The following is a 25,140-nucleotide window of genomic DNA, read 5'->3' on the forward strand; positions in this document are numbered from 1 at the left end:
ACTTTAACACAGCTACCTTAAGCATATGATATGGGCCAAGGGATTGGTGGGAGGTAAAGCAAGGTTAAACAGGGAAAGATAATAAAACCCTTATCTAACAGAACTAAAATATTGGGGGGTGAGGTTAGGAGGGGGCAGGGATGTGCAAGAAATTTTGCCACTGTCCATAGTGCTGAATCATCATTGTTTTGTCTGAATACCAGTTGGAGGAGTCAGGAATTGCTTCGGTTAGCACTATGGAAATCTCAGCATTTTAGAGCATACAGTGATACTTTAAGCTCATGTATATCTGTGTATTTAACTACTACATAATATGCTAATGGTCCCCAAACTTATATGTCTAGTAGTGTCCTCTCTCCTCATCTCTCAATGCATGTTTTCAACTATCTGCCAAACATCACTTGCATTTTACTACATTGAGTTGACTTCAAATTCAACTGGTCCAAAAATGAGTTGATCATATTCACTAAGGGTCTTGTTTATTCAACTATATTTTCCACCTTGATTAATGGCACCAAAATTTATTCTTTTTCCCAAGCCAAAGACCCTGGGAGATCTTGTAGAACATTTACTTTGTCTGCCACCTGTAATCAATCACCAAATCCTGCCAATATGCCAGTGAATACCTCTTACATCCATTTCATTCTCTCTACTCCATAGTCATTGTCTTTATTCAGATTTTAAACATTTATTGCTTACATTTTTTAAAGATATTTCTAACTAATCTCTCTTCTGTTTTGTACCCTTTTAACTTACACACATGATCATGTTCTTTCCTTGGTAAAAGGTCTTTGTGTATCCAACTGATATTAACACAAAATCCAAGTTAGTTAAAATGGCATTCAATAACACTTCATAATCTGTTCAGGAAAGATGACTGTGTGTGAAACAGAGACTAGTGTTCAGGACACTTACTAGAGAATTCCTTGTGGGTCACTACTCATGGAAGGGAAGGGAAGGGAGGGAGACCGGAGTAGGCAGAGGGAAGAGTTGAGCTTTTCTGCAGTCTCAGAAAGGCCTCTCAACCTACCCCACAGGGAGCTCTGTAGCTGAAATGACCCTTCAGAATGTTCCAAGTTTGGGGGAGGGGGGAAGAGCTTTATATAACACATTGATCAAGGACTGGATGCAGGATGTTCCTGGAAGGAAATATAACCTTGAGCAATGCTACAATTTGAGGGTTGTCTTCTAGCAGCACTCCCAGAAAAAATACTTTACACATGAAGGGGAACAAGCAGCACATCAGAAAATCTACCATACTGTTGTCTACCTCTGCACATCCTTCTGTGCTTCCTTGACCTCCAGTACTCACTTTGTCATAACACTTACTACACTGTATCTTATTGCCTCTTCTCTGTGTATTTTATTAGACTGTCATCTCTGTGCAACAAATGCTTTGTCTATATAAATCACTGTTGTATAATCAATGCTTGACACATAGTAAGTCATTAAACAATTTATCAAATGAATCATGAAATGAATGAATAATGCGTATTTCCTTTCTCCCTATTCCTTACTCCCTGTGCTCCAGTCAAACCAAACTAACTGCAATTCCTTGAATCTCCCAGGCCTTCCCTTGAACTTGTGCCTTGGGTTTGCTCTTCCTTTGGCTTCAAATGCCTTTATCTAAGTTGCTCATCAGGTGAATGTCCACTTCTTTCAAGACTTAGCTCAATTGCCACCTTTGGAAAACTTTTCAGGCATTATCACAATCTTCATTCTCTGTGGTTCTATAGAACTCTGTTCCTACCATGGCAATCCTGTTACTTTTAATTTACACATCTGATCCCCTTCAGGGGATGTGAAACTGTGAGCTTCCTATCCATTTTTTGTTTCCTGGCACACAGCAAAGAAAGAATGAATGAATAAACAATAAATACATGGGTAAAGTTAAGCTCTAGGAATATTAACCAGGAAATGTGTGCAAAACAGATTAAACAGAGGAAGATGAAGGGGATAAAATTATAAGGTTATACAAGACGCATGTGACTGTAGACACTGAATTAAATGTAATTCCTTAGTTCTGAAATTAGTTTTTCCCATATGCAAAATGAAAAGCAGAATGATGTCATTAGCACAACTATTGCTTTGTCTAACATGTCTCAGTGCCATTATTTCTCAGTCTACTAAATGCTAAACTAAAGGTGTTAAATTCCAATGCCTCAGGTGCCAGGCAGCTAACCTAAATATGTGGTGAGCCTCTGGGGAACAAAATGTTCATGCAAGGGGTGTTCAACTTCAATGTTTAAATCATGTAGTCACCAAACAGAACAGGCATTTGGACCTGATGTGGTCGGCAAGCTGCTGACTTACCTCTCCGTCTACATGTTTTGAAATCAAACATACTCTGAACTACCCTGGAGCTGAATGGAGAGAGACGTGGACAACCTTTTCGACCTTGTAGAAAAAGAGGATGTTTCTATATTTATACTAAGAAGCTAAATTCTTTCTGAGATGGTTTCATAGTCTGCCAGAATATCAGAGCAGAAATTTCACTGGCAGCTGGAAATAATAATAATAATTTTAAAAAAGAATCTTTTCCTGTATACAAAATATCTTGATATCTATCCTTGGAATTGCTTTTGTTTTTTTCTAAACAAAGTTTATTTTCTAATTACAAAACAACACAAGCTCTTTGAAAAATATTTGGAAAATGTAGGAAAAAAGAAAATAACTCCTCAAAATTACACTACTGGTGAGCAACCTCTGTCGGCATTTCAGATTATGCATTAGATTCGAGGTGGAGTCGTGGACCTGACGTGCATAACATAGGTAGCAGGTAGGCAGGAAAGTAATTTAGTTCTAAGCATCTGGGAATCTGTCAGAATTTATGGCCTAACAGAACTATTAAAAACATTCTTAGGTGTCTCTCCAGTGCCTGGCTGGAACTAGATGTCTACAGAACATGGACTGATGAGGAGGGGTTGCTATTGTTGAAATGGTACTTGGTTCTGAATCCACAACAGGACTATTGTGCGTATGACATTTACTTGGAGAACTAAATTCTGGACTGACAGTAAATAAGAGCTATTTAGTCCAGTTTATAAAGAACCTTCACTTGGTTGCCAAGAAATTCAACATAGGAAACTTACTTCCCAGGAATTCAACATAGAAAAGTACAGTTGTTGACCTTAATATTGAATGCAGTCATGATCATTTAAAGATGTGGATTTCTACAAGTCAAATGTCGAAATGAAAAAGAACACATACAACAAACAGAAGCACATTTTTATAAGGAACTGTGCTATGTTTTTATTTAGAGTGTATGGTGTCCAAGTACTCTTGGATACATCTATAGAATCCTAAGATGGAGAAAGAAAGTTTGGGAAGAAAGGAATTGGACAAGACAATACTAATTATCAGGGATCTGGGGTGAAAAAACCCCCGGCATGTCCATGATTAATATAAACAGATCTAATGTTAATATTTTCAAGAAAAAAGATTTCAAAATCTTTTTGTTGAAGTTGTTCTATTTTCTCCCACTGACTATTTAAATTTTTGCAATTTTCCTTTTTTTTTTTTTTTTTTTTTGAGAGAGAGAGAGAGGAAGCAAGTGAGCAAGGGCAGAGAGAGAGAATCTTATGAGGGGCAGAGAGAGAGAAGCAGGGCTCACCCAAAGCGGGGCTTGGGTTCACCAGAAGCAGGGCACGAGCTCACCCAAAGTGGGCTTGAGCTCACCTGATGTGGGACTCTAACTCATGAACTGTGAGACCATGACCTGAGCCAAAGTCAGATGCTTAACCGACTGAGTCACCCAGGCCCCCTGATTTTCATTTTAATAGTACTTATATCCCTGCGAAACTTTCCTGCAAACTTGAGATGCTTCCACCCACATTAATATTCATTTCAAAATTATTGATCTCAGAAAAACACAATCAAAGAAATTGAAAATGTGGTTGCTTTTGAAATCCAAGCAGCTGTTTATTCAAACTAAATATCATAAACTGACCTTATTAATAAGACCTTATATTTCGTAGTCACAGTAGTTTGTAAATACATGCTTACTATTTTGTTGATTTATTTGTCAATCACGTTTTTAGTACTTTATGTACTAGGGTTATACTAGGTGCTGGGATTCAGAAACACAGACTCTCTGTATGTGAAATATGGGCTTTACCTCCAAGAGTCCACAGTTTAATTCCAAAAAGAAGTGTTAAGCACAAGGCACAGAAGTGTCCCCTCTACCACTAAGTTGTTCACATTTCTTTGGTTTGTGTTTCAGGTAGAGATGAGTGAAGCTTCAAATAATAATGTGTCCTGGGGCGCCTGGGTGGCGCAGTCGGTTAAGCGTCCGACTTCAGCCAGGTCACGATCTCGCGGTCCGTGAGTTCGAGCCCCGCGTCAGGCTCTGGGCTGATGGCTCGGAGCCTGGAGCCTGTTTCCGATTCTGTGTCTCCCTCTCTCTCTGCCCCTCCCCCGTTCATGCTCTGTCTCTCTCTGTCCCAAAAATAAATAAAAAACGTTGAAAAAAAAAATTAAAAAAAAAAAAAAGAAAATCCATAAGATTTAAAAAAAAAAAAAAAAAAAAATAATGTGTCCAAAAGTTAAGTCCTCCTACTCTTGAAATACACACACACACACACACACACACACACACACACACACACACATTTTAAGCCTTCTCTAAATTTTTGCTCTTGAATATCAGATACTCAATACTAAAATATTACTTTTGGAATTCACAGATCCAAATTGGAAATGTTTCTAGAACTTGGGTGTCTTTCTTGAATTTCAAGAGTGGTAATGATAACCACAGTAAGGACAAGGAACCCGAACAATGCCCAATAGGGAGCTATGGCCCAAATTTGAAAAGGTACAAGATTTTATCAGGCATGAAGATTAAGGCAGTTGGAATCTTATAGTTGCTACTAAGAGAAATTGTGGAGCTCCTGGAGGCCTCCAAGGAGTGATCCATCCTAAATTACAAAGGTGTGTATTTTTCTGAAGATCCTAGACAAGATGATTTTGTGGGTTCTTATACTATGGTTAGAAAAATCTGATAGTTACATTTAAATATAGTACATTAATGGGGTGCCTGGGTGGCTCAGTTGGTTGAGCATCCAACGTCTGCTTGATCATGATCTCTCAGTTTGTGGGTTTGAACCCTGTATCAGGTTGCCATGGCCAGCACATGGAGCCCGCTTCAGGTCTTCTGTCTCCCTCTTTGTCTGCACCTCCCCCACTCATGCTCTCTCTCAAAAATAAAAATAAAACATTAAAAACTTAAATTTAATTGAATATAAAAAATAAATTTAGTGCAATGTTTTTACTGTTTAGGATTACAGCAATTTGGACAACTTCATTTTGGGAAGACTTCCAAAGCAATGTTTGGAGAAGAAGCCAATCTTTTTCATGCCAAGCTGGTGGGAATTCATTCCCCACCCCCCACCTTTAAACGCCTATATGGAAAGATATGAACCATATACATTTCTATATGAAAACTTAATTTTTAAATTTTTTATTGGCTGCTTTGCCAGGAGTCACTTGGCCCAAGTGGGCATGAAGAGTAATATTCCCCAAGGTACACTGCACCCACTCATCTGTCTCCCTTCCCAACTCCAGCAGTAATGTTGGAAAATCAGTGCCACATCTGGGTGCATTTGTAGCATGGTTTGACAAAGATCACAATGTTCTCATCAACAGATAGTGACAGGTCAATGCCCATTCGTAAATTCCAATGCTTTTTCTTACTGAAAGAGGTGATTAGCACCCGGGTGTAACTGTCTACTACAGCTACCAAATTTTGTAAAGCATATAGTAAATTAAAGGGCAAGATTCAAAAGCATGGCCAACTGAGTAAAAGCCCTAAACTTAATCATATGGTTCTTACAGACTTCAACCTGTGGGGTAAAAAGGTATTTGTTGGATCATAGCCTACTTACCTTTGGGGATGATCCTTCCAAAGAACTGGGCCTTTTTTTTTTTTTTTTTTTACTCAGGGAGCCTAGAGGGTGAGGGCCACCTATTTTGCCAAAGTCCTTTTTTGCCTTGCCAAACTGATTTTCCTTTCAAAATAACTTCGTGGAAAATTCATGTTTAATTTTTGTAATAATATTTTCTCTTTGATTGTTTTTTTTTTCCAGTAATTTCATATCTATACTCAACACCCATCCAAAGGATTTACACAGGAAATGGAGACCAGGCTAAAACAAACTCACACCCTTTTCTATAGCAGCCTATTTTAAAATTAGCAGTCATAAATGAAAATATAAAACCAAACTTGTTTTGCTGAGATACTCTCCCCCTAGGTTGCATTAGAAAATTCCACCCCACACTTAAATGGAGATTTTGTTGTTTATGATCTTAGATTTCATTATTGTGGCTTAACAAGTATATGGAAGGCTTAAAGATATTTGAAGATGCAAAGAAATCTCATAAATTATGAGCAACCCACAGGAAATGAAAGCTCAGCATTGTTTCTTCCTACACTTCTCCCAATAGGGCTGAACAGCTTCTTTACGCCCCTGAATGCACTCTGCCTTGACATGTCTGTCTATATCCACCTCTCTTAGGGCAAGACATAATAGTAACCTTATTTCATAATCTCACATAACAGGGCATTATGATCTGCAGTCCTGATTGTTTCCTGTAAGCTGAATTTTAAAGGAATTTAGAATCTCACTCTTTTATTTATTTATTTATTTTTTTTATTTTTATTTTTATTTTTTAACATTTATTTATTTTTGAGACAGAGAGAGACAGAGCATGAGCAGGGGAGGGTCAGAGAGAGAGGGAGACACAGAATCCGAAACAGGCTCCAGGCTCTGAGCTGTCAGCCCAGAGCCCGACGCGGGGCTCGAACTCACAGACCGCGAGATCATGACCTGAGCTGAAGTTGGACGCCCAACCGACTGCACCACCCAGGCGCCCCAGAATTTCACTCTTTTAGATATTCATAACCAAGAAGTGAACTCTGACAATTGAGACTACTAATATTATTCCCAGAATTGTATATTTCATGTGATAGGAAGATCCAAAAATGAAGAATCTGTCTTCTGTTCCACTGACAGGGAAATTTAGTTTTACTTAGCTACATCTATGATTGTCCTTTTGCCTTTAAGAATATAACAGGAGGGGTGCCTGGGTGGCTCAGTCAGTTAAGCATCTAACTTTGGCTCAGGTCATGGAACAAATACAGAGAAAGAGTGATGGTGACAGTAAAGAAAACAGGGAGAGAGAGGGAGGTGCAGAGAGAGAGGGAGGATCCCAAACAAGCTCCATGCCCAGCACAATCCCTGAGGCGGGGCTCTACTTCATGACCCACGACTGTGTGATCAGGACCTGAGCCAAAAGAAACCAAGAGTCAGACGCTTAACCAATTGAGCCACCCAGGTGCCCCTGAAAATAAAGTTTCTTAAAACAGTTGCCAAAAACTAAGAGAAAGAAATAAGTGGGCAGAAGATGATAAAGAGATTTCTTACAGAGGAAGAGACCAACCTGCAAGTTCTGAAAATCAGAGAAATAGGGAATGTTTGGAAAATGGGGACCATCTCCTAAGAGGGAGGAAAGTTGGAGAGGAAGAAACATTAACTCAATTGACTCGCAAAGCAGACCACTGGGGACCAGGGCCACTTGCTGTCTAAAGCAAGGGGAGTTCCGAGGTGGGGCGGGGCATCGAGGGGGTGGGGGAAGTCTGTCAGCCAGTCCAATGTCTGTGGAGACCTGGGGTCTATATGATCTGAGGATAATATATTCTCAATTTAGAAATAACTATATATTTTAAGAAGCAACTTCATTGAGGTATAATTTACATGCCTTGAAATCCACCTGTTTTAAGTATGCAATTCAGTGATTTCCAGTAGATTTCACATGTTGTGCAACCATCACGGCCACATTCCCATCACTCCATTCCGGTCCCTCCTGCTCCTTTGCAGTTAATCTCTGTTCCCATTCCCAGCCTCAGGCAATCAGTAATCTGCTTTCTCTATATATAGATCTGCTTTTTCTGGACATTTCATATAAATAGAATCTTGTAATATGTGGTTTTCTGGGTCTGAATTCTTAGTCTGAGGATTTTGACGTTCATGTTGTAGCAGGCATTAATATTTCTTTTTATTGTTAAATGGCTTTCCATTGTATGGATATATGCTTGAAAATAACACATTTTGTTTTTCAACTCCTCAGTTAATGGACACTTGAGTTGTTTCCACTTTTCAGCTATTATGAGTAATGCTAATAAGAACAGTTGTGTGTAAGACTTTGTGTGGAAACCTATTATGTGTTTTAAACAAAATGTGACTGAGAGTCACTTGTTCATGGAAAACACAGATATCCAGGTTTGTTGTGTTCCATGAATACAGGGAATACAATTGCCCATGAACACTCTGCACACAGCAACCAGAGTGGATTTTGTAAAATTGAAAATCAGATCTCATTCCTTCTCTGATCAAGATTTTCTGGTGACTTCCATCTCACGAAGAATGAAGCCTTACCCCCTTGCCATAGCTAGCAGGGCGCTGCCTGACCTGACCTCTGCTGACATGTTTCACCTCATCTCTTCCTACTTCCCTCACTCTTGACTTCACCAGTGTTGCTCCTGTTGCTCCTCAAACATAAGAGCTCCTGCTGCCTTCCAAGCTCTTACATAAACTGTTCATCTTGCCTAGAATGTTCCTCCCAGACCTTCATTTGGCTTGCCCCTTCTCATTCAGGTTTCTCCTCAAATGTCATTCATGTAGAAAATCCTTCTATGACCACCCTATCTGCTATAGCAGCCATATTTCTCTCTCTCACTATTAGCTTCTGCTGTTTCATTTTTCACCAGCACCTGTAACCCAATAATCTAAAATTACCTTACTCGTTTGTTGACTATCTCCTAACCAGAATGCAAGCTCCGTGAGGCAGGTACTTTGTTTATCTTGTTCTTGGATATATCTCCAGCATGTTGCATGTGGCAAACATCCATTAAATAGGTTGAATTAACACATAAATAAGAAGCAAAACTTGGCCCTCTTATTATTTGATCTCTACAGTTTCTGAGACGTTGGTTAGATCATGATATGAATTTAGTTTGTGAATTCCTTTTTTTTAAAGTTTTATTTATTTAATCTCTACAGCCAATGTGGGGCTTGAACTCACAACCCTGAGATCAAGAGTCACACACTCCTGTGACTGAGCCAGTCAGGCACCCCTAGTTTGTGAATTTCTTTTTTTTTTTTTAATGTTTATTTATTTATTTGTTTATTTATTTATTTTTGAGAGAGAGAGAGAGAGAGGGAGGGAGACAGAAGATTCTAAGCAGGTTCTGAGCTGACTGCAGGGAGCCTGACACAGGGCTCGAACTCAGGAAGCATGAGATTATGACCTGAGCTGAAGTCAGATGCTCAACCAACTGAGCCACCCAGGTGCCCCTAGTTTGTGAATTTCTAAACCAATGGACTGAAAATCAAATACTGGCAAACCATGTATGTACCATATTTGGTCTTCACATATGTTTATTTTATATAGCAGATACTTTGGAGCCCCATTCCCATTCCCTTGGCCCATCTCTGTTTTTAGCTATTAAGTGTTAAGGTTCACCTTCTGTTGACAAGATCCTAACTCAAGCAGGTATAGAATTATTCCACTTTCGGTCTTGTGCCTCTTCCATGCCTTGGAGCCACTGGTCTTACGTATAAACACAGCCCTGAAGTGAGCTATGCTAATACTCCCCAGGGTAAATGTCAGCCATTAGCCAACGTGGGAACCATATTTCATCCTCACTTCCCTCAGATAGAAAGTTCTGAAAAAAATTCATACTTCCCAAAAGTTTCAGCCAAACTGAGTCCTTGTGCCTTCAGCAGAGACTTCAATAACACACCCTTATATTGACTTTTTCTTCTCTTGTCTCACTCTCCCTGTTTCCTAGAATTACTTCCTTAACATATGATCTGCAGCCAAGTCTTTGTCTCAGCCTGTGCTTTCAGGGAAAGCCAAATTGGGTCTATAACTTATATATATTTTTAAATTATTAATTAAAGTAAATTCATTAAATTTAAAGTTCAAAAATATTTCATGTTAAATTCTGGATATGCCTTATATGGCATTTGATCTTATATGGGATTTAGGCTTGTCTAATACTTTGGAGACCATTCTCCACAACTCTGGTGATGTAATGTTTCAGATTGCTTATGACTGAACCAGTTTTATAATTAATAATTCACAATTTTTTCTGTGTCTGACCTGCAGACCATAGCAAATTTATCTTACTATGACTCTAATAATCTCTTGCTGTTATATACCTACATCTCTAGAACGAATATTGGGACTACCATAGTGTATCTGGATCTGTCACTTTTTGAATGCCTTGAGGTTTTTCCTTTAGGAAAATACCACTCTGCCCCTAATAAAACTGCCAACCACAGGGCACTCCTTCCACAGGAATAGTTACATTATCTAGGCTGGGCAATCAGAGCCTCCATCTGCCAGTTACAGGATTGGTTCAGAGAGCCACACTGGGCCAATCAGAGCCATCTCTTAAGATTTTGATGGACCCACACCAAAAGGCAGGGATTGCATCATTCTCTTTTCATTGGGACTGCTGTAGTTTAAGGTAGATCTAAAGTTGCTAATGCCATTTTTACTAAAGTGTGGGCAATTTTCCTTGGAGATGGACTTAAAGGAAAGGAAAACAAAGAAGAATAGACGGTGGGGGAGAGTTCTAAGCAAGAGTAAGACTGAGATAGAGAAAAAGAGAAAGCACGTGAAAAGCTCTGTCAAATGACGAAAGACAGATGACAGTCATTTGAACTTCCTTGTTCGGCCCTGCCTGAAAAAGCAAGATCTGTCTTTTCAATTATCTTTGCCAAAGAATTATGTATTTTTATTAAGCAAGTTTAAGATAAATTTTTGTCACCTGCAGTTGAAAGAGGCCTAACTAATGCCTGATATGTGTGCTCAGGATAGGACTGGTAGGGTTAGGCTATGCCACTGGAGATGTCTTTTCTTCCTTCATAAAGCCTGTGGTTATTACCAGGATCAAATATCCGGGGACGGAGGCCCTCAAGTAGAAATCCAGAGCTGAGATGATGGGCGTAAGGTAAATGGAAGTTCCCATCCCTTTCTGGGTCTTAAGAGTGACAAGGCCAGCTATTTGGGGATATGGGCTTGCAGAAACAGAACACAAAACAGAAAGGAAAAAGCCCTATAATGCGTTAAAAGCTGAAGATGAGTAAGTTATACGATGTATGTTATATTATTTACTCTTATGGTCCTACTCTTAGTAATTGCCATTTCATTATATTCTAGCCTTTTGTGAAGTTCAATTTGGGTATTAAGTATCTCAGTTGAACTAAATGGTGTCCAAGGAAGAGGCATGTACCCATATATGGGACAGAGCATTGAAAGCAATCAGCCTTTGCTCCCAAAGCCAGCAGGTGATATAGCCATTAAAAGAGTCCCCAAGGACAGAGTTCAGAGCTAAGCATTGCAACTATAAAAAACAACCTCCCCGGGGCGCCTGGGTGGCTCTGTCGGTTGAGCGCCGACTTCGGCTCAGGTCATGATCTCGCAGTCCGTGAGTTCGAGCCCCACGTCGGGCTCTGTGCTGACCGCTCGGAGCCTGGAGCCTGTTTCAGATTCTGTGTCTCCCTCTCTCTGACCCTCCCCCGTTCATGCTCTGTCTCTCTCTGTCTCAAAAATAAATAAACATAAAAAAAAAAAAAAAAAAAACAAAAAAAAAACCTCCCCGCCCGTCCCACCCCAACAAGAAAAGACTCACCCTCATTGACTAATTTGAAACATCTGGGTCTTACAAAAGTATAAGATAATACATCTGAAGTAAATAAAAATATTAATCTCTCAAATGGAAAAAGCAACAATGCCCAACTTCTTTTCATCTAATAGATTTACTGAGACTTCCCACTACACTTCCATACTTGGGGCACAGATGGCAGTGAGCTAGGCCAGTACAGAGGAAATGAAACAAAGTATAGATGTATTGACAGAAGAGGGCATGAGGGATTTTTGCTGGCAGGCAAGGAGAGAAATCATTAGAAAGGAAGTCCTACTAAAACTTGAAATTTGTATCTTTGGGATGCTGAAGCATCTTTAATGCCAAGAAGCATGCCTGGCATATAGTAAGCCAAAATGTGAGGCTGGGGCTATTTAAATTCTTCTTACCTCTGATTAGCATTGGCCTGAAGGTATAGACATACAAAGATTGTGAAGGTACGAATCATGTGGCCCAAATTGTTGAGATGAGATGGAAGGAAAGCAGAGAATTCAGGATAGTTTGAAAAATTGGTGAAACTACAAGATACAGTTCATGAAAAAGGATAGTCTGATGATACATTTTAAAAGTCTCTGTGAGAGTTAAAGTTCTGCCTATTTGTTTCAGGAGCAGTAATAAGTAAAAGCTAGCACCAAAACTTCTATGTAAGGTATTGCCTTTATTTTCCATTTCCAATTTCATATTTTTCATTTAGCCCATTATTAATTTTAAATAAATTTTTAAAATTTCCATGTTTTACTCCTTAGTTATTTGTACAAGCTGGAGATTGATCCAGACAATACTACTGTAGGTGGATGAACATTTGTCTTTCCTAACTTTTTTTTTTTTTAACGTTTATTTATTTTTGAGACAGAGAGAGACAGAGCATGAATGGGGGAGGGTCAGAGAGAGAGGGAGACACAGAATCTGAAACAGGCTCCAGGCTCTGAGCCATCAGCACAGAGCCTGACGCGGGGCTTGAACTCACGAACCGCGAGATCATGACCTGAGCCGAAGTCGGACGCTTAACCGACTGAGCCACCCAGGCGCCCCTTTCCTCACTTTTAATAACATCAAAAAGTAAAACTTGCAAGGAAACACTCAACTCTGAAAACAATGATAGTGCTGTAAAAATGCTTTTCTTTTGGACCAATATCTCAAAGATCATTTGATCCAGAAGATCTATATCTGCCAGGGAACCTCACGGCAAACAATAGAAATGGACTATGACTGGTTTGGGCAGAAAAAGGATTTATTGAAAGGCTTATTGGTTAGCTCAAAAATTGTCCAGGAGAGGGCTTCCTGGGTGGCTCAGTCAGTTGAAGTGTCTGACTTCAGCTCAGGTCCTGATCTCGAGGTTTGTGAGTTTGAGCCCCACCCACGTCAGGCTCTGTGCTGACAGCTCAGAGCCTGGAGCCTGCTTCAGATTCTGTGTCTCCCTCTCTCTCCTCCCCTCCTTCCCCTCAAAAAATGAATAAACGTTAAAAACAAAACAAAACAAAAAAAACTATCCAGGAGAGCAATCCAGTTCAGAAGCCATGCAGCCGGGGATACAACCAGAATCTAACACGAAACTAGTCCTGTGAGGACATGGGTGCTGCTGCCACTTAGTGTCAGCTATTACAGCTTGCACAGTTGCCACTGTCAACACCATACTTTCTGTACTACCACTGATGCAGTTAGCAATGCTATCTTGTAAACCAGATGTTGCTACAACCAATACAAGCACAAGCGCAACCCTCTCTTTCCTTATTTTTAAAATTCTTTAAAAAGTTTTTATTTATTTTTGAGAGAGAGAGACAGAGTGTGAGCAGTGGAGGCAGAGAGAGAGAGAGAGAGAGAGAGGGAGAGAGAGAATCTGAAGCAGGCTCCAGGCTCTGAGCTGTCAGCACAGAGTCTGATGTGGGGCTTGAACCTGCGAACTGGGAGATCATGACCTGAGCCAAAGTTGGATGCTTAACCGACTGAGCCACCCAGGCACCCCTCTCTTTCCTTATTTGTAAGGCTAACTCCCATTTCCAAGTGAGGCAGATGAAGGGACTATCTTATTTTCTTTCTATCTATCTATCTATCTATCTATCTATCTATCTACCTGTATATTGAGAGTGTGAACAGGGGAAAGGGGCAGAGACAGAGAGAGAGAGAGAGAGAGAGAGAGAGAGAGAGAGAGAGAGAGAGTACCAAGCAGGCTCCATGCTGTTGGCACAGAGCTGGAAGTGGGGCTCCATCCCACAACCCCAGGATCACAACTTGACTCAAAATAAAGAGTCGGATGTTCAACCAACTGAGCTACCAAGGTACCCCTTATTTTCTTTTTAATAGATGAAGAAACTAGCACAGAACGAACCCCCCAGCAGACTTCCTGCAATGTCTTATTGGCCAAAATTGGGTCACGTGGCCTCTCATAAGCCAACCACTCGTAAGGAGATTAGATAACTGTGATTGGCTAGATTAATTGATTCACCTGGTGGGTGTAAATGTGACCAGCCTTCCTTGGAGTATAAAGTCACATGCAGGAGCCTGGGTACCTGTATAAAATTGAAGTTTTATTCACAAGAATGGATATTGGGCTGTCAGTCAATATTATGGACATGTATATGGAACCTAACTATCTTTACACATGGGCCCATTTTATGAGACCCACCTACATGCTTCTTCCCAAGCCTTTTTGTCACTAGTCCTCTGGCCTTCTTACTCTTTTCATGTCCATGTCAATCTGACTAAATCATCTGTTACTGCCTATTAACTTATCTCTCTTTCCAGGGAAAAAAACAAAGATGTCATACCTCTCAAAGTTGTACCTACTGGTAAAATTTTCCACCTTCACTTCAGTGGGACTGAGTAGGACTCAGCAATCCATTTGAAATGGTTCCAGCTTATTATGCAAAGCCATCTGTAAACTATGCTCTCTTTTTCTTTTTCTTCAGTTAACTCATAATAGAGAGTTAACTGTTCATGATTCTGTGGGTTGGTTGGTGGAGAGGTGGCAGTGTGGCATGAGTAGGCATAACAGGAAGATATCAGTGTGTGAGACTGGAGCTTTCAGGATCTGCTAAGATGCACTCACCCACATACTATTTCCACTTGGATATGTTTGACTTTATAGCTGAGTAGATCAGATAACACTCAGTTCATGATAGGTAGCTTATATTTCATAAGTACCTGGTTTTTATGGCCCAGGTATATGGCTGGCCCAATAGCAAGCGAAGTACTATTCCTCCAAAGAAGAATGGTTATTCACTGAAGGAGGTATAGCGTTGTCCTAAAACTGTGATCTTTCTGCTGTGAATCTTGCATTAAATCTTTCCACACCACAGACTTCAATTGATTTTTAATGACCACTAACCTCACTGGATCCTACAAGCCCATATGGAAAAGCTGCAGCCTGGACCACATGGAGAATTTTCCTTTGGACTCTACTCAAAGCTGACAGCCTTTCAGGTGTCTCAGGAAAGAGCTGAAGGACACACAAAATGTGATATATGCTGCTTCTAAAATCTAAACAGCACCATTAATCACAGCACTTTTTTCTAGATGTAGAAAACAAATTGTCCTTGACATTGGAGAGGATAAACTCACATGCCACACAAAACAGATCCCAAGAAACTTCACTGTATTAACATATGATTTATTTCCCACCGTCTGGCATGCCTACTTTTAGTCTAAGATACCAGCACTTTCTGCTCTCTGGAACTCATCAGCATATTATCACAAATTTAGCCCTGGGGATGGTTAGACAACCTAATTCTTGTAGACTCATTTATGGCACATAGAATAGAGAATTAAGATAATCTTGATTTGAAAATCTATTTCTGCCACTTTAGGCGAAATCAAACTACTTCTGGTATTCTCTGTGTTGGAACGGAGAAGAAGATTTGTCCAGATAAAAGCTGCAGTCAGTATGCCACAGCATATGTTGATTTGCTGCAATAAAGCAACTACACATGGAAGATCATATGTACTTGTAGTTACTACTTGACTCAGCCTATAGTAATCCCCTGGATTCTCAAAACTCTCCCATCTCCTTTTTTGAAGTAATCTCTACACCCAACATGGGGCTCCAACTTCTAACCTCAAGATCAAGTGTTGCACACTCTATCAACTAGCCAGCCAGGCACCCCAAAATTCTCCCATGTTTTGCACTGGCCCAAAGTGGGGATATGATAGGAAATACAGTAGCCTCATCTCAGCATTTTCTTAAAGAGGCAGTTAAAAAATTACAGTATTTTTAATTGTTTTTTAATGTTTGATTTATTTTTGAGAGGGAGAGAGAGAGACAGAGCGTGAGGGGGGAGGGGCAGGGAGAGGGAGACACAGAATTTGAAGCAGGCTCTAGGCTCCAAGTTGCCATCACAGAGCACGACACGGGGCTCGAACCCACAAACCACGAGATCATGACCAGAGCCAAAGTCAGATGCTCAACCGACTGAGCCACCTGGGTGCCCCTTAGTAATTTTTTTTTTTTAATTGAGGTCTGGGAGGTTGAGCTCCTGAGCTTTCACTAAACTATTCCTACCATAATATCTTTGGTAGCTTCTAATCAATAGATCAGAAGTCAATGTTGGAATTCTGCCATTTTCTGAGAGTATCTATCCCAATAATACACCCAGAAACTGAAGAAAGAATCATGGCAAGAGTTTAGAGCTCTAGTGGAATGCATCAGTGAGTGTTATGTGCACTGTACCACTCTAGGTACTTTAAGAGTTTTAAGACAGGAGATTAGGTGCTTACAAAATCACTGTAAAGATTGGAGAGGCAGGTGTCCAAAGGCCACCACCAGAACTACTGAGTTCAAGAACACATCACTAGAACTGTAACCACTAACCCTGGAGTATTTTCCATTATACAAATGAATTAGAACCCTAACTTATCATCTCTTTTGATCACTGTGAGTCTCTTACATATAAAAAACTTGCAGAAACTTTTGAGAGTTGTATCATTTTGAACACCATGCCAGCTCTATTGTTATTATGGTCAGCATGCCCACCTTGACTTTGACAGTAAGTGCCACTACTTGCCCTCTTCCATCTTAGCATTCCAATTTGAAATCAGGAGTGCTTTTCAAACGCAGAGTATTTTCTTCTTACCCCAGCATATGAAGAGCCACCAAAGTGCTTTTTAAGAAGTGGGATCTTGCATACACCTATACAATTCTCAAGCCCCTGGTATGGGAAATGTTTTCTGGTCATTTCTTCCTCCCCCTAGAAGAAGGAAACAGGGAATAGGTGAACAATTCACAGGAGATAATCTACCCAATATCTATATCTCCATAAAACTTCTGGATTTCTTCCCCTTTAATAAGAAATTTCTAGTATCACAGGTTCATTTAGAATGGGCTACTGTTGAGCACAGCTCATGAGATAATTTAGCAAATAATTTAGACAACTTCCAACTGTTTGAGCTAGAACATTAAATCCAGAATCTCCAATAACTGCATCCCTAGTGATAAATTCTATCTGATCTATAATTGTGTTCTTCCTTCCTTAGTCTGGTACTCTCAGAATCCATTTCCACACATATTCTCCATATTTTACCAACATAAATTAGCAGTCTTTCAATTCCTCTGATGGGTGTGTTTTCTCTTCTTAGATTTGCTTTAAAATGGATCTTGTGAGGCATACAGAGATCTCAATCTACTTACAGATCTGGCGATTTTGAGGGGCAATGGAGTAGAGTATGGAAAGAACTGACTTGCCTTGTAAAACCATTCCATGTGAGATCATTTAGGACTCCTCAGGTTAAACAGGAACAGCATCATCAGATAGGAAGGATTCTTTTGGCTACAGGCAAAAAAAAAAAAAAATCCTGTATGAAACTGGCCTAAAGAGTCAGAACACTTATTACATAACACAAGAATTCTAGACAGAAGGTGACATTCAGGAGCCTCAGTGTATTACCTTTGTCCTTAGGTGAGCAGTCCTCATAGTTATTAAGGTGGCCACTAGATCACAGTGTTTATGTTCAGTAGAAGAGAGACCGGGGCGCCTGGGTGGCGCAGTCGGTTAAGCGTCCGACTTCAGCCAGGTCACGATCTCGCGGTCCGTGAGTTCGAGCCCCGCGTCAGGCTCTGGGCTGATGGCTCGGAGCCTGGAGCCTGTTTCCGATTCTGTGTCTCCCTCTCTCTCTGCCCCTCCCCCGTTCATGCTCTGTCTCTCTCTGTCTGTCCCAAAAATAAATAAAAAACGTTGAAAAAAAAAATTTAAAAAAAAAAGAAGAGAGACCATCCATCTCAGAGTCATGGATTATAAGTCCTCCCATTCAGAGTGATTTGCATTCTCTGCATCAATAATGGTCACCATGGAAATGGCATGTACAAAATAGCATTCAATATTGGATTTCTGAACTGGTCATTAGGATAGAGGAAAGGAATTAACATGATGGCTCAATCTAATTAGTGTGCCTCTGTATAAAAGGGATAGGTTGAATACCTGAATAAAATTGAGGTTTTTATTAGAGAAAAGGACGGAGAAAGGTCCATATGATGTAACATCTATTGATATGGTACAACAACTATAGAAAATGAAAAATTTTCACTCAGTAGTCAGAGAAGAATAAATTTAATACAGTATTTAAAGCTTAATGCTCAATCTTAGAAAAGGCATTTTTTTCCTCTATATTTATTCTCCACATATAGCTTTGCTTTGGCATAATGTGGCTTCCGCTTTCTAGTGGAAATTCTATGCCTTTGATATCATTTTCTAGTTATACCTAATTATATATATGCCTACCAAGTTACTACCTCTTATTTGCCTAGATAAAAAATGTTGATGCAATTTCAGTTACAAAGTTGTTTAAAGAAAATAAGCGGTGGTAGGGAGGAATAGTATGTGCATTTCTCTAAGTATTCCTCTTGATATACTTACACTTTCTAAAACAAGCTGACATTTTCCAAATGTGGTAGATTAAAAATGGTCACAAAATTGTTTACAGCTCCTTTCATCAAGAGGTGGAGTCTATGTTCTACTCCTTAAATCTGGGCTGGGCTTGTGTATTAGTCTTCTGAGGCTGTCATAACAAAATGCCATAGACTGGATGGCTTATCCAATAGGAAAGTATTTTCTCATAGTTCTGGAGGCTGGAAGTCCAAGGTCAAAGTATTGGCAGGATTGGTATCAGGTGAGACCACTCTCCATGGCTTGTAGAAGGCCACCTCCTCACTGAGGCCTTTTCTCTGTGCATGCATATCCCTGGTATTGCTTCCTCTTCTTAGAAGGGCACTTAGTCCTATTGGATGAAGGTCCCACCCTTATCACCTTATTTATTCTTAACTACTTTCTTAAAGTCTGTACATCTCCAAATACAGTCACATTGCGGGTTAGGGCTTCAACATAAGAGTTTCAGAGGAACACAACCGAGTCTATTACACCTTGCTACTTGCATTAACCAACAGAATGCTGCAGAAGTGAAGAAGTGATGTCTATGACTTCTAACAAGTCCCCAGGAAGCCTTTGCAGCTTCAGCTCTTGCCTTCTTTGGAATCTCAACAATACGTGAGGAAGCCTGAGCTCGCCTGCTGGAGAAGCCATGTGGAGAACTAAGGCACCCTAATTATTAACCCCAGCTAAATGCCCACTGATTGCAATTGCAAGTAAGCCTACTTGACGCCACGGGGGGCAGAGATGAGTCATCCGGACCACACCTTGAACAAATTGCTGACCCAAGAATGGTTTTCTAATAAATGGTGTTATATTAAGCCACTAAGTTTTGAGGTAGTTTTTATGCAGTAATAGATACACCAAGCTTTTTATAATTTTCATTGCTTCTTCATGGCCTATCCTTTCACTGTCAGTTTAGTGAGATTTGAGAAAGAAGCAGACCAAAAAGTGTATTGTCGTTTAGCCATGCTTAACTAGAAATTAAAAGCTATAGATAAAAGAAGTGTTTTTGAAAGAGGATTAACTTAAAAACTTAGTCCTATTTTATATGTAGCTAATGAATAACATATAGAGTTGATAAGGTGGTAATATAAATAATGGGAGTTGATAACATAAGTAATTCCATGTATCCCTATAAAATACGAGGTGATAGCTCTGAGCAGGGAATGGAAAAATGTCATTCCACTTCTATTTACTGCAAATACCTAATGTCCCTGTTCCATGCTACCTCCTAAGTTATGTCCTGTGGTTGGTAGGTAGGTAGGCTAGAGGAAGAGTGGGGAAATGAAGGTAAGGATAAGGAGGTGAAGTTTCCATTAACAAGCAAAATAAAACCCTTAAGCAATTAAATAAAATTAAAAACACATGTATATAGGGGCGCCTGGGTGGCGCAGTCGGTTGAGCGTCCGACTTCAGCCAGGTCATGATCTCACGGTCCGTGAGTTCGAGCCCCGCGTTGGGCTCTGTGCTGACAGCTCAGAGCCTGGAGCCTGTTTCCGATTCTGTGTCTCCCTCTCTCTCTGCCCCTCCCCCGTTCATGCTCTGTCTCTCTCTGTCCCAAAAATAAATAAAAAACGTTGAAAAAAAAATTTAAAAAAAAAACACATGTATATAATTTTATCTTGTCATATTCTAATGACCCACGTATCATTGAATAGTATATGTATATTGCTTATGAATAAAAATGTACATATACTGGGAGGAAATGCTCACGATATTTTGACTTACAAGTGTAAATGGTCAAAAAATGTGGAGGATGGGCTAGGAAGCATGGTTGCCCTTTTAAGAAACAAATGTAGAAGACAAGTTTACTGGTCATGTAATATAAACAAACACCCAGGCCTACAAGATGTCATGTAACTGCCATGTCAAAGGCCCTGGGACTACATCAAGGCTTATGTATCCATAGTAAATACTTTTTTGGCCTGCTCTGTGCTATGACATTGTAATAAGATTTTGAAAGAATCAGAGATGGAACTAGGAGTTTTCTTGCCAGATCTAAAGTTTCTCCAATTCTCCTGGGGTTGCCCTTTTGGGTCAGAACTGATGTAGTGGTCTAAAAACCTAAAAGTTATTGTAGGGTTATTCTATGGGTTCATACCTATTCTAACATGCTACCAAAAAATATCCCTGGAGCTATCATACCTCCTGGCTCATCTTCTGAGTAGCCTAATCAGACTCAGTGGTGTGGACTTTGTTCTGGGCACCTTGCCTCAAGCCTACATGACCTCAAACTCAGATTCCAGGAACTGTGAGTTCAATACATGGGAGGATTTTCTTCCACCAATTAGTTGCCTACCAGCTTCCCCTGCAGATGGTTTCTTATTCTAATGGCTATTTCCATCTTTATTTCATTTATTTTTTTTCCCAAATGATTTTATTCACAGTATTCTGGTTTTTAAGTAACTACTACATCCATTTCCATGCTTTTCCTTTACTTCTCATTTCCCTCTTAGCCTTCTTCCACCACTGCATCTGCTTTCTTTCCTTTCATTTTCTCCCCATTCATTTATTCCATGCTGTCATAGCTGCTTTCCTTTGTTCAGTTCAGAACATCAGCCAGAAGCTTCCTGTTGCTAAGTAACAACATCACCAACACACACTCTTTTCCACTCTTGGCTCATTTCTTCTGCTGCTTTTGTTAAGCCCATGGGTCAAATAGTCTCTAAAAGAAAATGAAGGGTGCTCTGTCTTTTCTTCATACCAAAGAGATGCACACCAGTGCACAGTGCCCCTCTTATTACATTTTGACTTCTTGTTTTATCTGTTAATTTTCCCCAGGCTGTGAGATAACACGAAAAAACACAAAACATCCTTTCCAGCTTGGACAATTTATAGATGGGCAGCAGGGATATAATTTCTGCTAAAGGAACAATGAAGGAGAAAATGCTTAAAGTTTAGTTACAAGGCATGGCACGGCTTCATGGCGGGCTTTTGCTTAGACCTCTGAATCAAATCCAGGTTTTAAGAGGTTTCCATGAGGGATCAAAGGAGCTAGCAAGTCCTTCGTACAGACCTTGACCTTGTTGAGTTTTGTGGAAGCTACTAATGGCATGGTGAGTGTGGACTGCACCAAATAAAGGATAAAAACAATACAAGAACCCATTATGCAGTTTTCCAAATCCCCCTCCTTTTGCAGACATCAATCTGACATGATACTTGTACCAAAGGCATAATTGGAGTTGTGTCAGCCTTTCTACAACATGCTCTGAAGAGATTCCAAGTCTTCTGCCACATTTTAATAGTTTAATGGCAATGGTGACTCCATATGTCTAAACACTAGGATACAGTATCAGAGATACCAGGACCTTGAAAAAAAAAATCTTTTCACCCTTGCAATGCCATAAATAATTTCCCTCCTTGGTGTGAATTCTTTCTCTCTCCTTGGGCATTTATGTAATGCCTGGAGGCCTTCCCTGACAACTCGGTCCCACACTGTTGCTCTCAGCTCTTTGCCCACAGTCAACACCGAGCTATTTGGGGGATGCTGGAGGCTGCTTTGTTGTTAGCACCACAGCCTTTCTCTTGCTGTGTCCCTGCTCCTCAGGCACTGCTCTCTGTGAGGGAAGGACTCAGATCCTGCATGTCATGTATACTTGATAAACTGCCTTAAATTTAGTAATAATAGAACACAGATGCTTTGACAAGGCAGTTGTTTTTAGTTTCATTTTCTAAGAGGAGAAGGAACAGTAGTTTTGTTTGTATTTAAGTCCAATTTATCAGCAATCAAAGTACCAGAAATGAAGTAGATGTGTTTCTGTCATTAACTAGGTCTGCAGACCGAGCATTGCAGTAGAGAACATTTTCAAGAGCTTTATTTGTCAGGACCTGTTGATACCCTGGAAGCGGGATCCCTGTGAGACTAAAATCCACTCCAAGGTATTCTAGGAATGCCTGACCAGAACTAGAACTGGCAAGTTACTACAGTTTTCCTTCTAGAAGTGAGCCCCTTGAGATGATGCTATGTTTTCTGAGAGGTTCAGAAAACTTTTATATGATTTAAGTTTTTATCTTCAAGTAATAACAAATGATGAGACATGTATTTGAACTTCCTGGAATTTTTGTTTTATGTGCTGTTTGCTTTAAACAACCGATAATTCACGCAATTTTCACTGCTCTTCAATATTTACTCCTCTCTTTTAAGTCTTTTCTCCAACTTGAAGTATCAGTCAACACCACCTACATCATAATAATTTCTTTTCTTCACATCTCTATGTATTTAATTCCTCATCGAGGTGGTTTTGAGTCTCACAGCCCCTGCTGTCATTGTAAACGGTGGCACTTTCCCCCATAAACAGACTTACTCCTCACCTGGAACATCTACATGGTGATATATCCAGCGTCCTGGAGGCCTCTCTCTCTCTCTTTTTTTTGACCCCTCTGTTCATTCAGCCCCATACAACCTCAGCCACACCCTCAACCCACCACCCTGGACTGCTTCACCTCAGAAACCCTTAGGCAAGAATTTCTCTCTCCAACCACAATACCCTCCACTTCCAGCTCTCAGTTAGCTGGTCTTCACACAGGCCATCAGGACTATTCCAGGCCTTCACATCAGCCTTGTCCTATCTGCCCCTATTATCTCCTCCTCTCTTCACTCCTTCCCTACCCAGCAGAGATCCCATGGTCCCTCACTTTAACCACTCCCTCTCGTGTCTCAGCTCCCTTGCTCCTCATTAGCCTGGCAAATCCCCAAGCCTGAATGACTTCATCTTTATGTTTCCCTGTGTGCACCCACGCTACTGCGGTCCCCTGGAGGATAATACCACGCAGCCACGCGTGCAAGGCCAGCTCCACGTCATTAAGCACTAGTCCCTCAAAGGGGCCCAGAAACCTTCATCATATCCCTCCTCATCTATTTGTTATAAAGCATCATTCATTCACTCATTTACTCATTCCTTAAATATTTATTGAGTGCCCACTCTAGCAGTAGGCTGGGTCCTGAGAGGTAACTGTGAGCAAAGCAGGCAAGCTCTTACCCGCTGAGAGCTGAGGATCTAACCTAGAAGACTGAAACTGAAACTAGATCAGAGAAGTGAGTTATTTGGAGGCTGATGTCTGAGAAGAAGGTGAGTGGATGAAGTATTTACTATGGCAAGTGGAAGAGAAGGTGACTAGGGAAACACAGGAGGGTTGCTGGACAGCTGTGAGGGACTGCGGCCTAATGACACGGAGTTGGAGAGTACCCATGGCCTAGTCGTGTTATTTCTCCAGGACACCTCGATAATGTGGGGTGTGGTACACACAGGGAGACATGCAGGTGAACTCACTCGAGGCTGGGATCTGCCAGACTGATGAGAGGAAAGGGAGTTGAGATACCAGAGAGAAACCCTATGGACAAGATAATATTTCAGATTAAAAACTACAAATGGATTTGTAGTGTCTTCTCTTCTTTTCTTTTCTTTTCTTTCTTTTTTTTTTTTTTTTGTTTTTTTTTTGTTGTTGTTGTTGTTGCGGGGAGGGGCAGAGGGAGTGAGAGAGAGAGAATCTAAAGCAGGCTCCACACCCAGTGAAGAGCCCAGTGCCATGAGCTCATGATCTGAGCTGAAATCAAGAGACGGATGCTTAACCGACTGAGCCACCCAGGCACACCCCAAGATAATTATTTCTTTTGTAAACAGATACTAAATGTATAACTACTATCATATAACTGTCCAGAAAATTACTCAACAATTAAAGGGCATCCTTAGACTCCAAAAAGTTGTCATCTCCTTGAATATTGTTCTGAGAGACACAGAAAACATTGATTTTTGCTAATTACTAGTTATTTTCTCTTTTCATTCTGAACATTACACAAATACCAAACAACGAAACAATTTTCACTTAAAAAAAAAAAATCAAACATTATAGAAGTACTCAGAATAAAAGTGAACTCTCAAAGCATCCCTTTTCCCCTTTCTCTCTCCCTGTCCCTGCACAGAAGCCTGTTAAGAGCTTGCTGTATGTCCATACAGTGCTCATTTCTAAGGGTTTACATACAAAAAGATGTTTGCAGGCATACGCATACACACTTACATTGTGGAAACTACATAGTTAAGTCATCTTTTCGAGAGGGCAAAATGTAAACATTAGAAAGGCGTGTCTTCCTTTAAATAGGAATAAAACTTTACGGCCTATGAAGCAAATCACACGGAGCTAAACTTAAGGTACTTTCAATAAACTGATAAGAAAGCTAAATGATAGAGAACATTAACGATCCAGGGAACAAAACACAGAATTTACTTGCCAACTCATTATATTGAGATGATGATCTCAAGTAACACGGAATTCTGTGATACACTTTTATCACAAACTAAATCTAAGTTAGGAAACACAACAGAGAGGATCTGAAAAGATAGGAACTCTATTAAATGTTTTCACTACAAACACAGAATTTACCCATCTGAACTGTAAACTATCTTTAGCTATCAATATCAGAGTTTGTGAAACATGTGTCAAATAATACAGAAAGTCGTCACAGAAAGAAACATAAGATTAATAATTAATCGTGCCTCTTGCTAGTCACTGCACAACTGATTGATCCCTCAAGGAACTGACTCACTGAGTTTTCTACCTATGTTTCTTTCTCTGCCACCT

At 40.2% G+C, this 25,140-nt stretch overlaps 1 protein-coding gene across 1 annotated transcript in view; it reads right to left on the reverse strand.

Annotated features, from left to right (window-relative positions):
* The window catches only part of CEP85L (centrosomal protein 85 like), a 215,605-nt gene extending 198,719 nt beyond the window's left edge, over nt 1-16,886 (reverse strand). The window contains exon 1 of the mRNA XM_042939703.1: nt 16,677-16,886. Within this exon, the coding sequence (XP_042795637.1) occupies nt 16,677-16,725 (49 nt within the window). The 5' untranslated portion in view covers nt 16,726-16,886. The remainder of the gene's footprint in view (nt 1-16,676) is intronic.
* Nucleotides 16,887-25,140: the final 8,254 nt, after the last annotated feature.

This window comes from Panthera leo, chromosome B2 (genome assembly GCF_018350215.1).
Source record: "Panthera leo isolate Ple1 chromosome B2, P.leo_Ple1_pat1.1, whole genome shotgun sequence".
In the NCBI taxonomy this organism is placed as follows: domain Eukaryota; kingdom Metazoa; phylum Chordata; class Mammalia; order Carnivora; family Felidae; genus Panthera; species Panthera leo.